Source organism: Salvia splendens, chromosome 21 (genome assembly GCF_004379255.2).
Source record: "Salvia splendens isolate huo1 chromosome 21, SspV2, whole genome shotgun sequence".
Taxonomy (NCBI): Eukaryota; Viridiplantae; Streptophyta; class Magnoliopsida; order Lamiales; family Lamiaceae; genus Salvia; species Salvia splendens.
The window spans coordinates 8,271,839-8,288,408 of NC_056052.1; the positions used below are offsets into that span (position 1 = coordinate 8,271,839).

A 16,570-nucleotide genomic window follows, 5' to 3' on the forward strand; every position below is an offset into this window, starting at 1 on the left:
TTGGTAATGTCTATTTAGAACTGTTGGAAATATTGCAGTCTTTACACGGACAACCATTGCTATTACAAAGAACACAAAAACTGGAAGGTAAATGAAACAAAGTAAATACAATAAAAGGAACAAGATGCAAACTATATTCTTCTTCAAGTCGAGTCGAGGTGACCCTCTCTCCGCAAGACGAAATACGCCCCGGCTAGTGCTCACGGATTGACGTAATATCCCCAAAGATGAAACGACTTTCCTCCTATCGAGTTGAAGCACCTCAAACTCGTAGGCTCCGGCGAACTTGAATTGGAGGCGAGAACCGAGCAATGCGATGCTCCTAAGATGCGAACTAGAATGCTTGAGCTAGAGAGAAGAGAGAATGATTGTTGGTTATGTGTTCTCATCTCCCAAAACTCCATCTATTTATAGGATATGTGAGCCTACATGAAGAGTCATGGCATTAAGGCATCACATAATGCATTTGGAGAAGAAATGCCAAAGGCCTAGCCTTTCCAAATTTATCACGTTTTCAACAATCCCCCACATTGGTTAGAGCGCTGCAAGCTCAAACCAACACCAGACACAAATGCATATATGCAGACTCTTTGCTCAGTTCTCGAGAAACGATACTGTATTTGGAGAGATAACTTGTGATTTTGAACCTTCCATAGTTAACATTATCGGACATACCGGCAGGCTAGTGGACGCGATGCCTTGAACTATTCCTCCTTGGTGTATGCCTAGTCAATAGCATCAACACAATATTGTGTCAACTCCATTAGTTCTCATGTTTGTGTCCGTTTCGGCTGTGGAACACCTCTTTGGAATTCATAAGTGACTCACACACACGAAGCGGCCTCACTTTTCACTTACATAGGTGATTCTTTCATGAGTATCCTGCCATACTGCATCTCCTTGAGATTTCAAGAATCATTAAAAGTCAAAAGACTTAACCTCTTACCACGTGCATGTTACAACACTCAATGCTTTCTAAAGAATGGGCGAAGATTAAAATCTTCTGAGTGTTACAGCTAGATTTGTATAGCTTCGTTTTCCCATTGAACCAATCTCATGGGATCTCCAATCGTATGGTTGGGTTACCACTATACTCATCTTTTAAAATGTGGTTTCCAGTCCCATTCCTTTTAGCAATTTATGCATTTGATCACGGTTTAAACCTTTTGTTAACGGATCCGCTAAGTTATCCACTGACTTTACATAGTCAACTGAGATAATGCCACTTGTGATCAACTGCCTTACGGTATTATGTCGCCGACGAATATGTCGAGACTTACCATTATAAAAGCCACTTTGTGCTCTACCTATAGCTGCTTTGCTATCACAGTGTATCAATACTGCTGGCACTGGCTTCTTCCAACATGGAATACATTCTAGGAAATTTCTGAGCCACTCGGCTTCTTCCCCTGCTTTATCCAAAGCGATAAACTCAGATTCCATGGTGGAACGAGCAATACACGTCTGTTTCGTTGATTTCCATGAAACAACACCACCCCCCACAGTGAACACATACCCACTTATCGAAAATGAGTCTTTTGAATCAGAGATCCAATTTGTATCATAGTACCCTTCAAGTACTTGGGGGTATCTTGTGTAATGCAACCCAAAGTTAATAGTATACTTCAAGTATCTCAAAACTCCACACAGAGCTTTCCAATGTTCCTTACTCGGGTTACTCGTAAATCGGCTCAACTTGTTTACAGGACAAGCAAGATCAAGTCGAGTACAGTTTGTGATAAACATCAAACTTCCTATGACCTTTGCATACTCTTCTTGAGCAACAGAATCACCCATATTCTTGCTCAGATGGACATTGAGCTCCAAAGGAGTCTTTGCTGGCTTGCAATCAAACGAGTTGAATTTCTTAAGCATTTTCTCAACATAATGAGATTGCGTTAAGACAATTCCCTCATTAGTCCTCAATATTTTGATCCTGAGAATCACATCAGCTGGACCCATATCTTTCATATCGAAATTTCTTTTCAACATGTTTTTTGTCTCGTTAATAATGGCACTATGGCTGCCCATTATCAACATATCATCAACATACAGACACACAATAACAAACCCGTTATATGTGTTCTTAATGTAAACACACTTATCACACTCATTGATAGTGAATCCATTTGCCAACATCACGTTGTCAAATTTCAAATGCCATTGTAATAGTGCTTGCTTCAACCCATATAATGACTTTACCAGTTTGCATACTTTACGCTCTTGCCCAGACACAACAAACCCTTCGGGTTGTTCCATATGTATTTCTTCTTCCAGATCACCATTCAGAAATGCAGTTTTCACATCCATTTGGTGAATCTCAAGATTGTGCAAAGCAGCAATCGCTAGAAGCACCCGAATGGAAGTGATTCTCATAATAGGTGAATATGTATAAAAAAAGTCATACCCTTCTTTCTGCTTAAAGCCTTGGACCACTAGGCGAGCTTTGTACTTATCTATAGTACCATCGGGCTTATATTTCCTTTTCAGAATCCACTTGCACCCTTAAGGCTTACAGCCTTCAGGCAAGTCTACTAACACCCAAGTGTTATTTCTCATGATGGATTCAATTTCATTGTTGATAGCTTCTTGCCACCAAGCCGCGTCTGGGCCAGACAGAGCTTCCGCCAATGACTTTGGTTCGTCATCCAACATAAAAGTTAGGAAGTCGGGACCAAATGTTTTAGCAACTTTAACTCTTTTACCACGTCTTGGTTCAACATCCTCAGGACTTGACCTCGTCCTTTTTGGATGATTAGAACTAGTGGATACATCCATCATTCTTTCACTAGAACGATCATCTTGCCTCTTGCAAGGGTAAACATTCTCAAAGAATATAGCATTCCTTGACTCAATCGTTGTTCCTTCAGCCACGCCAGGCACAACTGACATATGGACTAGGAAACGATAGGCACTACTATTAAGTGCATGGCCAATAAAGATGCAATAGACTGTTTTAGGGCATATTGCAACTTGTTTCGGAGGTGGCACTTCTACCTTCGGTAAACACCCCCACACTTTGAGGTATGAATATGAAGGTTTCTTCCCTTTCCACAACTCATAAGGAGTCACATCCCTATTTTTTAGTGGAATTTTGTTCAGGATATGATTCGCTGTTAACACAGCCTCCCCCCACATGTTCTGGGATAAACCAGAATTAATCAACAGAGCATTCATCATCTCTTTAAGTGTTCGATTTTTTCGTTCAGCAACTCCATTTGACTGGGGAGAATATGGAGCCGTTGTTTGGTGAATTATACCACTTGCATGACATAATTCTGCAAACGGGGCTACATACTCACCGCCTCTATCACTTCGAACACACTTAATTCGACAATTAAGTTGATTTTCGGCTTCATTTTTGAAGTCTTTAAACGCTTCAATTGCCTCATCTTTACTTCTTAACAAGTAAAGGTAACAATACCTTGTGCAATCATCTATAAATGTGATGAAGTACTTTTTACCACCTCTAGTTTGCACAAATTTTAAATCACATACGTCTGTATGGATTAACTCTAGAGGTTTTGTGCTTCGTTCTACCGAGCGAAACGGTAGCTTGGTCATTTTTGCTTCAACACAGACTTCACATTTTTCTTGTGAGTTAAACTTATCTACTTTTAGTAAATTAAGATTTACTAATCTTTTTTATAGCATTTAGATTTACATGTCCCAATCTTTTATGCCATAAATCAGAGCACTCAAGCAAATAAGAGGATGTGTCATCTTCCTTATTTCTTAATCCTTTTCCACGGTGAATGACCGTAACATTCAGCTCAAAAAGCCCATTCACTAGGTGACCTTCACCTATGAACTTTTCATACTTGGTCAATATAACCTTTTCACACTCAAATTCTAGTGAAAATCCATGATTTACTAGATGTGAGCCTGACACCAAATTATTTCGGATGTCTGGGATATGCAGCACATCCTTGAGGGTAAGAACCTTTCCGGATCCTAATTTTAGGAACACATTACCCACACCAACCACCTCGGAAGAGGCTTGGTTTCCCATACGTACTTTTCTACCTCCAACAGATTTGTAAGTAGAAAAAACGCTTCTCTCGGAGCACACATGACATGTGGCACCCGTATCAACAAACTATTCATTTGGGTTATTACCATGGTCCACGTCGGAGACCACTGGGATCACCTCGTGATCTTTGTTATTTATAACAACGCGTTCAAATAATTTGTACAGTATTGTTTCCAACAATAAGTACACAATTATATTGAACCAAATGTGCATTGGTATATTCATCAACCCATGCATCCCAATTACTACTACCAAATCTAAATTGGTCTTGTTGTCAAATGACAAACGATAAACATCATTCTCAAGAGAATAGATCTCAAGGAATTAACCACTCCATAACGCATCGACATTGCGACCGTTCATTGCTTTATTCCAGCTTTGAATTTCATGTTTCCTCCAGCATCGGTCGACATAATTTCAACAAGAGTACACTATTTCGTCTTGCGATTGTTGGAAATATTGCAGCCTTTACACGGGCAACCCTTGCTATTACAAAGAACACAAAAACTGGAAGGTAAATGAAACAAAGTAAATACAATAAAAGGAACAAGGTGCAAACTATATTCTTCTTCAAGTCGAGTCGAGGTGACCCTCTCTCCGCAAGACGAAATACGCCTCGGCTAGTGCTCACGGATTGGCGTAATGTCCCCAAAGATGAAACGACTTTCCTCCTATCGAGTTGAAGCACCTCAAACTCGTAGGCTCCGGCGAACTTAAATTGGAGGCGAGAACCGGGCAATGCGATGCTCCTAAGATGCGAACTAGAATGCTTGAGCTAGAGAGAGAGAATGATTGTTGGTTGTGTGTTCTCATCTCCCAAAACTCCATCTATTTATAGGATATGTGAGCCTACATGAAGAGTCGTGGCATTAAGGCATCACATAATGCATTTGGAGAAGAAAGGCCAAAGGCCCAGCCTTTTCAAATTTATCACGTTTTCAACAAGAACTTGTTTGGACCACATCGAATATGTCTTGTGTGTTGAGCATATGAATGTTTGAATTGGGAATGAAGGATATGAGCACAAATGATTCTAGGTTTAATTTATGTAACTACTATGGTCCAACTAAGATTCTAGGAAACTTTATCCTTCTACCAAAAGGTCCATAAGTTGATCCAATCCTAGCTACTTATTCCTCAAAGATGCCTCGAGAGTTGTTACCGGATGGTTCTCTTTCAAGGAATGTGACTCGAGCTAGTTCAAGAAGTATCCAACGACTCATGTGTGAAGCATATGGGCACGAGGCATGTGAGCATGCCGATCAGAGAGAGAGAGAGCTATAATTGTTGACCAAAGAAATGTTGTGCATCGTAAAGTTGAAAAGGAAGAAGTGCACACGAATGTCAACATGGAAGTCTCTACAAAAGTTGAAGTTCAGAAATGGTACAAGGCTTTTTGAAAAACACCTAACATTAATCTTTCGTCTTCTTGCGTCGGTGGAATCAAGAGAAAGTTGAGACAGTCCTTGCCAATTGTTTAAGTGTTCTAACTCTTTCCTATGATTACATTTCTAACAAAATGTCTGATCAAGCATGCGTTTGAAACTTGTTGCACTAGACTCGATGTATTGATTGGCAATATCTATTAAGAAGTTGTTTTTAATGAACATGTCACGTTAAGCATGAATTGTTGAAATTGGGAGTGAAGGATATGAGCTCTTATGTTTCAGATTTTCCATTAACTTTGATGATCAATCCCATTGATTGTGACTTCGTTGATATGAGAAATTAATTATGTGCTTGGGTCTTTCAATGATAAGCCTAAATTTGCATATTTTTATAACCCCTTCATGATTACTCCAAGTATGGATGAGCATATAATTCCTTTCGGTATATATTACTGGGTTTAGGAATATGTCACTTGTATGCTAAGATGACCAAGCATAATGTTTTTGTTGATGGGATGGGTAAGAGCTAAGAGAGGTGAACTTGATGTTGAATGTGTTTTGGGACTTTTTTATTGTATGAAGGTTAAATCTTTCAATGGGACTGTCATGTTCTACTACTTTTTTCCGTCCATAAAAATAGTCTTTCTTTTCTATTTTGGTCAGTCTCACAAAAATAGTCCATTTCTATTTTTGGTAAGTTTTTCCACTAATAATACTCAATCAATTTTTCTTTCTACATCTCTTCTGTTTTACTAATTTTACATTAAAATTCGTATCATCATCCAAAGTCTCTATTTTCATTGGGTGGAAAGAGTAGCATTTTGTGAAGGATTTTTTTGCCGCCAATGCTGCGTTTAATAAAGACTAATTAATCTATATACCAATAGTAGTAGTAGCACTATGTATAGTGACAATTGGTAGCCAAGTTGGTGTAATATTGCCCATTTTTACAATATAATTCTAACCACCACATATACCATAAAAACTATAATGTGGCACGAACACCATCCTAATTTTGATATGAAACTTCAAGATCATCATTTCCTTAAATCAGACAGCCAAAAAAACAAAACAGTTAAAAGTCCAACTTTCACCAATTTCCTAAATCATTAACAACCCAATAATCATAGTACATTAGCTATAAATCAAGCAACTGGTCATAATTTTTCATTTCTTCTCCAACACTTAACCAACAAACCGTCACCACTACACCTACTTTCCTACAACATTTATATCCTTCAATTTTAAGATAACAAAAAGTCATGCACCTATCATTGTCAAGGTTGCTAAATAATTCCAAAATTCTCAACAATTATAGATTTGGCCCCTGAATTTCTTACATCAAATCAATACGCCTATATATTGCAGTATCAAAATTAGGTTAGTGAAAGAAATAAGTTCTAACAAAGAAGATGAGTGCAGCTAGGTTTATCAAGTGCGTGACTGTGGGAGATGGCGCCGTGGGAAAAACGTGCATGCTCATTTCCTACACCAGCAATACCTTCCCTACGGTACGATATTAAATTACTTTGGAATTTCATTTTATTTTCGACATGAAATTTTTACGCATTTGTGTAACATATGATCATAATTGTAATTTGGGATCAAATATTTGATCTTATGCAGGATTATGTCCCAACTGTTTTCGACAATTTTAGCGCTAACGTGATCGTTGATGGGAGCACAGTTAACCTAGGCCTCTGGGACACAGCTGGTAATTCAAATTCATTTTAATACATTCTTAGGGTTCTATTCCTCTAAGACCCACATTAAAATGACTATTGATCATATTAATTCGCTGATTCATTAATATCAGTTGGCATCACAAAACACTCAATATCAGTTCGCTGCTTTATGAATAAAAATAAGGTTTTGTGTTATTAAAAGTCAGCAATTAATATATTCTTTGATGTCAACTGATATTAATAAATTACCGAACTAATATGGTTCTCAGTTGTCATTATAATGTGGTTCTCATTAAATCACAACTCTATATATATAGTATTTACACCCATATTTAATTTTTACGGGTGTAATAATTTATGAAATTAATTTCATTCTTAGGGCAAGAAGATTATAATCGGTTGAGGCCTCTAAGTTACAGAGGAGCTGATGTGTTTCTTCTAGCGTTTTCTATAACCAGCAAAGCCAGCTACGAGAATATATACAAGAAGGTTTCCACTTCCTTCAATATCATATATATCTCCTATTTTATTTAATTCATTCGTGCACTCATACACAATGGTTATGAAGTTCGGTTTGTTAGACAAGATAGCAATGAGATAAATTATGCGATAAGCGAAAATGCAGTTTGTCTAGATTTAAATTAGTTACAGTGGCAGAGATGAGATGGATAATCATAATGAAATACAATGTAATATTCTTAGCATTGTGGATACGGGCCAAGATATATTGTCACGGGATGATCTTTTGTGAATATGGCAGTGGGTTCCCGAGCTAAGGCATTACACCCGGAACATACCAATAGTTCTTGTGGGAACTAAATCGGGTAAGGTTCAAATAAAAACGATTAGTCCTTCATCAATTTGATCAACTAATAGACAGAATTACTCACGATTTTATTCATTTACATAAGCAGATTTGAGAGAAGATAAACAATATGTTATTGATCATCCTGGTGCAGTAGCTATTACAAGAGAGCAGGTATGGTTTTTATGTATACTTCTCCTATATTTTTTCATATTGAAAGAATATTTTTGGCTTAAAATAGTAATATTAGTAGTAGTAATTAGTGAATAATATATCATGGTTTTTTTTTTACTGTGGGGCAGGGTGAAGAACTGAGAAAGATTATTGGAGCTGTGGCGTATATTGAATGTAGTGCTAAAACTCAACAGGTAAAATTATTAGTATTTTCTTAATTCTTATTATTATTATGTTGGTTAGCTAATTATAAAATTTTAAATATTTTTGCATTTAAATTTCAGAATGTGAAAGCCGTGTTTGATACTGCAATAAAAGTTGTTCTGCGACCTCCAAAAATGAAGAAAAAGCTTTACCAATGGAGAGGATGCATATTCCTTTGATATATTCAAGATTAATTTCTCAAAAACTTAATATTATTTGCTATTATCTTTCACCCTTTCTTCACACTCTCTTGTTTCTTATTTTCTACATTTTGGCTCTTAATTAATTACCTAGAAAGCTATGGAGATTTGAAAAAATGGTGAAAGATAAGCCAGTTTAAAACATTTATGTTACCGTTTATTCAAATAAACAAATAAATAGCATATGATCTGTATTCTTGTATTTTGTGACGTTAGAAAGATATGGATACTTTATCAATCCTTTTGTAGGGATGTAATTAAATTCAAACTCTATATATTGTACAAACTCTAAATTATGATCTGAACCGCCAGATTTCTAGATTTGATGTCAATAGATGACAACTAACGTTAACATGATATGTCAACACAACGTCAACATTATCAACTGATTGACGTTGTTTTGACATTTTTTGTTGTCGTTATTGACATCCGTTGACATCAAATCTTGAAATGTAACGGTCTTAATCATAGTTTAAAGTTTGTAGAAAATATGCCGTTTATAGTCAACCTAATTGTTAACTCCCATTTTCATGGCAGAGGTACCAAACATATATACATATTTGAAGTCTAAAATTCTAAATGGAAATGAGTTTGTGCCTACAATAAATAAATTGGGGAGGCTACTTAGTATATGAATATATGTCTGATCACATCTGCAGTGATGTTAATAATTCTTATAATAAAAATGAAAACCTCAATTCCCAAGAATTAATATATATTACTAACTAGTGTAAATGTGTAATAAAGGATGTGACGGTGTTTTGCGGATCATGACACAAATTTCAAATTCTAGCTATATGGCATGCAAATCATACAAATTGATTAATGGAGTTGATTATTTAAAGTCGAATCTACAAGCTTTATATTCCACATAGAATATGAGAAGGTATAGAAAAGTCGGCAAGTGTATGTTAGTACATAGATTCAAATTTACATCTCTCCGTGCTTGAAGTAAGTCACGGATGAGTAAAAATTCAATGGTCACGAAGAAGAGAGAATATTTATGCAATTATAATTGGCTAGACATATTATATGACAATATATTTGGATCACTGGAATCTTTATTCTATAGTCGGAAGGAGCAAGTGTAAATGTGGATTACTAATTTTTGGCGAAATTAAGGAAAAAGAAAAGCACAGTAAAATAAAAGAATATAGAAATAGGAGAAAATTATTGCATTAAATTAGACCCATTTATAGCATTTATTAAGAGCACGTTTGCATTAGTGAAGGCTGTTGGCGCATTTCGCGCAAAACTCATTGTATAACTATTGCATTTTATAAACGATATTTATCTATATTTTACAAAGAATCTGTTTCTACCATTGTTTTAAAAATCGGACCGGACCGGCCGGTTTGACCGGTCCAACTGCGAACCGGCAAGCAATCCGGTCCACCCCTAGAAACCGCCAACATGTTAAATCGCTACTGACCGCGAAACCGGACGGTCAAACCGTGAACCGGAAACCACTTTCCGCCCGGTCAAACCGGTTTTTTACTTAACAAAATACTTTTTCAAAATTTAATGTTGGCAAGACTTGAACCCATGACCTCTTCTCTATGTACCAACACTTTTACCACTCCACCATATGACAATTTTAAAGTAATATGAACATTAATTATTCTTATACACTAAAAATGATATTTTTAATCCACATAAAATAATAATTTATTTTGATTTTTTATTATTTTAGGAAATTGTTAATTATAATATATTTTTTAATTATGTTTTAATAATCACTAGATTTTTACAATATATGAGTTTGTAATTACACATAAATTTAATATGTTTTATATGTAAATATAATTTATTATTACTTAATATTATTATTTTTCTTGTACTATATATTTAATTTATATACACTAACCATTGATATTAATATTTTTACATAAAATAACTAATTATTCATGTTTAATTATTACTTAATAGTATAATATTATTTTGTTCAATACACTTTTTTTAGTTACAATCAAATTTATCTATTTATATATAAAATATTAAATTTTTTTATCTACAATAACTAATGAATCATATATTTATTTTTATTTACCAACAAAAATATTTATGAAATTTATTCATTTACTACTAAATTTTAATATTTATGTTACAACTAAAATATAAAGTTAATATTTTTTATATATTATTAATTATATGTAAATTTAATATATTTTGTATATTGTATACTTAATTATATGTATTTGCAACAGTAAAATGGTTCGACCAGTGATTGAACCGGTTGGACCGGTTGAACCATGAACCACTAGTTTTGCCGGTTCGCCGACCGGTCCGGTTTTTAAAACATTGGTTTCTACACATAGTAAGCTTTTATTTGGCTTTGTATATATACGCATTACTATGTAATGTAACTATGTAAGCACAATAGTAAAGTTTCTTAACAGGATGCATATTAATTATTACTACTAGTGTTTCATTAAAGTAGCTTCTGCAATAATAAAAAAATAGTAATTTAAATTATGTAATCTTTGGTGTATAATTAATGTATATTCTAGATAATTTAATCACCCTTTTTTTTACATGTATTCAAAAATTCAAACTCTATAAATATCAACAGATTTCATTTTATAATTTTAATGATTTTTATTGAGTAATGTTGTTATTTATTATATTATTTTTAATTATTTAAGTTAATTGATGATTAAAAAAATAAATATTTGAAATTAAAGGGAGTGGTGTGATGCTAAAACACCGTGAAACATACGAAAATATGAATAGAGGTACGACGAAAAGTAATTAACTGTTATGATGACCTTATCTATAGAGTATAGACACTTTAATTTATAAAATAGATTAAATATTCTTTGAAGACAAAAATTTTTGAGGTCAGCGTGGACTGAGACTATGACTCTGAATTAATATAACTATTTCTACCAAATTTCAATCTTAGTAAATGTTAGTGCAAGATCTCGAGTGAATTTCAATGTCCCACGTCTCACCCACTAATTAATTACATCAATCATGTTTATTATGAAAACAAAATATATTATACTAGTATAACAGGTCATAACTGATACTCTCAATTCCATCATTGTTGAGTAATTTTTTTCATTTTCGAAATTTTCTCGTAGTTTAGTCATGAGTCATTTTTTTTCATTTTCAAAAGTTCCTCATAGTTTAGTCATTTTCATATATAGTACTAATAATAAACACTTTTTCTCATTCTTATTTTACTCTTTCTTACTTTATTCTTTATACTTTATTCACTTCAACTCTATTCTCTCTATTTTTATCCCTCTCTTAGTTTTTTTTTATCTATTTACTTAACATAATAAATATCAATTTCTTAAACTTAGTGTCAAAAAATTCCGCGAGAAATGGAGGAGCTACTTTATTATTAAAAAATTATATACTTATTTTCTATTTTTATATTTATCAAACTCTAGTAATCATTTTAATTAACAAAGGTATTATAGAAAAGTACTGTATAGCTTAATTTGATGCAATAAACTCTTAATAAATAGTACTCCATAAAATTTAATTTAAATATAAAATTTTAAATTAAGTAGAAACAAATTTATATAAAAAACAAATTGATACCTAGATTAAGACTCAAATAATGAACAAATGAATCCAAATATTGAACCTCATTCCATAAATTTTAGTATTGTACGTAAATGAAAATAGGAAAAGCGTGAATTAAATTGTCCTTGTGAAAAATTAACTCATGTTATAAATTTAACAACTGTCAAAAGCCTTTGACCAAACCCATATGCAACATATTTGTTGCAGACAAATTGGTAAAAACAGAAGCTGCAGAAAACGAAAAGCTGACATAGATATGGAAGTTGATTATCGTTTATTTGAGATATTACAAAGTACATTAGTTCTATTTTTAAGTTGGGAATTTATTGAATTTAATTAACAGAGTGCGACATGAAAGGATTCTATTTCTACGGGTTGTCAAAAATATAGATCATCATTCACTTTATTCCAACAAAATAATCATCATTCAATTAGTCACACATGAACCATATCAAATGTAGCTAATAGTAAAGTGGTTAATGACTGAGACCAAAGGTCTCTTATTCAAATCCACGGTAATGTGGCATTTAATTTAGGCTTATTTGCCAAAAAATGCCCCATGTACATACCTAAGATGATTCGAATCTTACTTGAAAACATTTTTAAATGAGTTGTATTTCATTTTCATTAGCAATAAACACAATAACTAATGCGCATGATTAATTTTGGATTCAATTATTTGAGACAATAATATTTATCCTATGTTTCTAGTCAAATGTACAAAGGCCTTCCAACTTTTCACAACTAAATTTGCCTTAAATAATGCATTTTTTCAGGAGTCAGAAGGCGTCATTAATTCTTTCAATACCAAGAACCATTGAAAGTTAAAGTTTGACAACAAAGGAAACGAATTCATCATATTTAATTTCGAATTAATCTAATCTACCTTAATTGCTTCTTTTTTTCGAAGATGTATTCACCATTAAGGATAGATTTGTCTATACAACCTAAATGTAGGTAAATTCTTCGCAAACATATAAAAGTAGAAAAAACATTCTAATCGGTGTGGTCAAGTGGGACTTGTCCATCCTTAATTAAAAGTAAATCTAACAAAAAAAAGTAGAATAAAATAGTCGAGTGAGACTTGTCCATCCTTAATCAAAGGTGAATCTAAAAATAAAAGTAGAAAAGTAATAGAAATGGGTGTTCGTCTCTATCCTCACCGCTTCCCTGGAACCCTACGTGCCACCTTCTTGAATCTCAACCCCACCATTTATTCCTTGCAACAACCTCTTCACATTACAATAATATTTATTTTATGTTATCTCATCTCTTACTTATTTTTTATTTCCCAAAAAAACCCTAAGTCGAAGCCCCTCCCTTTGGAAATTGCACACAAATATAAATCAAAAAAATGTTTACACAAACTCATCAAAACCCTCTCTCTCTCTCTCATTGTGAGTGAAGTTGAGTTGTGCAAAAGAGTAGAAATGTTTCTACGTTCAAATGCAAAAGAGTGAAAAATATTGGTGGCATCTATCAATACAATCATCATGTCTTCTTCAAACAGACACTGGCCTAGCTTGTTCAAATCCAAGCCCACTTCCAACTCCAGCCCTAATCAATCCCACCATGATCATCATCACCTAACAGGAAATCCCTACACACAAGGTACACACTTTTACTAAAAAATTAGGTCAAGTTAAAATTAGGTCAAGAAAAAAAACTTTCATTCATTGACAAACTTCAATTTGAAAATTGTGTCCAACAGACGAGGAAAGAAGCCCCGACCCAAAACCGCGGTGGAACCCTAGGCCGGAGCAAATCCGGATCCTCGAAGGGATCTTCAACTCGGGCACGGTGAATCCACCCCGAGACGAGATCAGGCGAATTAGGGCTCAGCTCCAAGAATTCGGCAACGTAGGCGACGCTAACGTCTTCTATTGGTTCCAAAACCGGAAATCGAGGAGCAAGCACAAGCTCCGCCACCTCCAAACCGCCACGCCCCGCCCTTGCCTCTCGTCGTCGTCGTCTGATAAGTCCGCTCCTAGCTGCTGCAATTCAAGCGAGAAGCCCTTACCTCTCACCTCCTCTACTTTCATTGATCTGCTCAATTCTCCGACCGCGTCGGTGAATCAGCCGTTTCTGCCCGGCCCGAGCCAGTTTGGACCCGAGCCGTTGCTGTTTTCCGGGCAGGAGAGTTCGGCTCACGGAATTTGCTTTCCTGATTTGTCTCCAAAGGTTGGGGATTGCTCCGATGCTTTGCTCGATGGTCTAATGCCGGTGGGCCATGGCCGTACGAGGAAAGACGACCATCAGAAGTCGAAACTTGGCTATGCCGTTGAGGATCTCAGTGCTCCATACCCAATTTCTCAAGGTAATTTTGATCTATATGTTTGTTTTCTTATACTAATTGTAACTTTGGGTTTAGGAATAGGGTTTTTATTAGGCATGGACCAGCTTTTGTGAGTGAATGCTACATTTGTTGAAACCAATGATAATAAATGGAGTTTTGAGTTGACTAAATAGACATGCTAGTCATTTCTATATAATCAAATTACCTAGGATTGTAAACTATACATTAGTTTGATATCACAGAGTTCATTTCAGTCGTTTCTAAAAGACCCCAAACTAATTAAGATTGTAAAGTATCTATATATTCTTCCAACTTCCACGTTCTCAATATGGAATGGATCAACAGTAGCGAGCATGAACCAACTTTAGTGTATCTTAGGATGCTACATTTGGTAGAATAAATAGAATTCTCTAATCAAATCTAGGAAATAAAAACAAAATATTTTCGAATTTATTCCATGATTCATGCCAATTGTCCCTCACAACTCGTGCATTATGACAATATCTCACAACTCGTGCATTATGACAATTGTCAGTACAACAAAAACAACTGACGTCGATTCCTCATCTTGTGGCCCAGGTTTAGTGGAACCGACGCCCCCCAAATCCATGGTTTTTATCAACGATGTCTGTTTTGATGTTGCAACAGGAGTACCCTTTAATGTTAGGGAAACATTTGGAAACAATGTCGTTTTGATACAAGCCTTGGGGCAGCCGGTTCCTACAGACGAATGGGGCGTGACCCGGCAGCCCCTCCAGCATGGTGGTTTCTACTACCTCCTCCGGTCACCTGCGCCGCCTCCAGACCACAGGACCATTGATTTGGTACATTTTCATTCCTCTCGATTCATCTACTAATAATCGTGTTTTATATTTTACCCCTTCGTCCTATAAAAATAGAGATTATTTTGAACGACACGAATTTTAATGCACGATTGGTAAAATAAGAGAGATGGAAAAAAAAGTGATTGGAATATTGTTAAAAGTCTCTAATTAGCTTATTTTTCTTGGGTGTTTGTTTTTTGGATATATTTTGCCCTCAGTTCATTTTTTTTTTCATTATACAATGTGTTGGAAGAGCATTAATTTGAATTATTTTCCACAGATTTAGAAGAATGTTGAGGAATTGAAAAGGAGGGAACTACTAGTTGACTGTCACATTTTGTAACAGATGAGGGGTTTTTTTCTTTTTTAATTTAATTCCGAACATTAATTAGGCTCTGTGGTTCCTTTATGGCCACTTTCTCATGATGCAAAATCGATGGTGGATGTATGGTAAAATCTTTCTTAAATTGAGTATGTTTTTATTAATTATTTTTGGTTGGATGTATAGTAAATTATAGTTTTCTTAATTTTGTGTTAGCGTTAGTTACTCCCTAGCTCGTGCCAATTGTGTATGGAACCTCAAATTGGTTAAGCTTCAACATTGTTAATTGATACAAACAAATAGATGGCATATAAGATGTCCAAGAAAAGGGTCTTTAATTAGTTTTTGTGAATATAATGTGTCTCCCAATCTAAAATTCGATTTAGTTTTGCAAATTATTAGAAATGGGCCACTCACCCCTTAAAAGGCCTCATAAGGGGGAGGGTTATCCACACTTATATAGATTAGATGAGATCTTTACCAAGTCGATGTGGGACAGAATTTAGAGAATTTAACACAAATTCCCTATCATGAGTTGATATTTTTATTTTTGTTATCAGTTTTAGAACCGATGACATGAATACAAATTTCAGTAATTTCAATTATGTTTTGTTAAGTTGTTATATTAAATTAATTTCGATGTCAATAATGTGTTGAAGGATATTATTATTGAGATCTAGTGTCAGTGAAATGGCACCAATCATTAAGGAATTAATTTAATGGGATTTAAGGTGAGACACCAATCATTAAGGAATTGATTCAATTTATCTTAAATATCTAGCTAGCTTAGCTACTTCTTTCGATTTTTTATTAAACATTTACATCTACTTCATTTGAAGTAAGATGCAACTTGACCCAAAAAGAAATGGAAAAATCAATATTTCAGTCACAAGAACAACAGCAGCATCTGTTTTCCTCTGTAAAATAGTTATTGCTGTCGTTTTTGTTCCTTTTTTATCTGTGCTCTCTTTCTCATCATTTATTAATTTATCTGATACTAGGAGTTAGGATGATCCAATTTCTATGTAAATTTATTAAATTTTAATGTGCATACGACCATCATTGAAAGTAGTCATATATAATTTTTTGTTCTTAGATT

At 34.5% G+C, this 16,570-nt stretch overlaps 2 protein-coding genes across 2 annotated transcripts; both read left to right on the plus strand.

Annotated features, from left to right (window-relative positions):
• Positions 1-6,791: 6,791 nt before the first annotated feature.
• On the plus strand, positions 6,792-8,751 carry LOC121785126 (rac-like GTP-binding protein RAC13). Its single transcript, XM_042183495.1, has 7 exons — positions 6,792-6,932; positions 7,048-7,135; positions 7,486-7,595; positions 7,867-7,930; positions 8,021-8,085; positions 8,214-8,279; positions 8,370-8,751. Exons 1-7 carry the CDS (start codon positions 6,834-6,836, stop codon positions 8,466-8,468), a joined length of 591 nt encoding a protein of 196 aa, XP_042039429.1. The 5' UTR covers positions 6,792-6,833; the 3' UTR covers positions 8,469-8,751.
• Positions 8,752-13,522: 4,771 nt separating this feature from the next.
• LOC121784159 (WUSCHEL-related homeobox 9-like) lies at positions 13,523-16,037 on the plus strand. Its single transcript, XM_042182336.1, has 4 exons — positions 13,523-13,640; positions 13,741-14,346; positions 14,974-15,149; positions 16,032-16,037. Exons 1-4 carry the CDS (start codon positions 13,523-13,525, stop codon positions 16,035-16,037), a joined length of 906 nt encoding a protein of 301 aa, XP_042038270.1.
• The last annotated feature ends 533 nt before the right edge of the window (positions 16,038-16,570 follow it).

What these genes read in the sequence shown, in the direction of transcription:
- LOC121785126 (XM_042183495.1), top strand. Translation starts at nt 6,834, where the DNA reads ATGAGTGCAGCTAGGTTTATCAAGTGCGTGACTGTGGGAGATGGCGCC. An exon ending in TAGCTATTACAAGAGAGCAG is followed by an intron (nt 8,086 to 8,213) that starts GTATGGTTTTTA and finishes ACTGTGGGGCAG; the next exon opens with GGTGAAGAACTGAGAAAGAT. An exon ending in GTAGTGCTAAAACTCAACAG is followed by an intron (nt 8,280 to 8,369) that starts GTAAAATTATTA and finishes TTTAAATTTCAG; the next exon opens with AATGTGAAAGCCGTGTTTGA.
- LOC121784159 (XM_042182336.1), top strand. Translation starts at nt 13,523, where the DNA reads ATGTCTTCTTCAAACAGACACTGGCCTAGCTTGTTCAAATCCAAGCCC. An exon ending in AGGAAATCCCTACACACAAG is followed by an intron (nt 13,641 to 13,740) that starts GTACACACTTTT and finishes TGTGTCCAACAG; the next exon opens with ACGAGGAAAGAAGCCCCGAC. An exon ending in TCCATACCCAATTTCTCAAG is followed by an intron (nt 14,347 to 14,973) that starts GTAATTTTGATC and finishes ATGTTGCAACAG; the next exon opens with GAGTACCCTTTAATGTTAGG.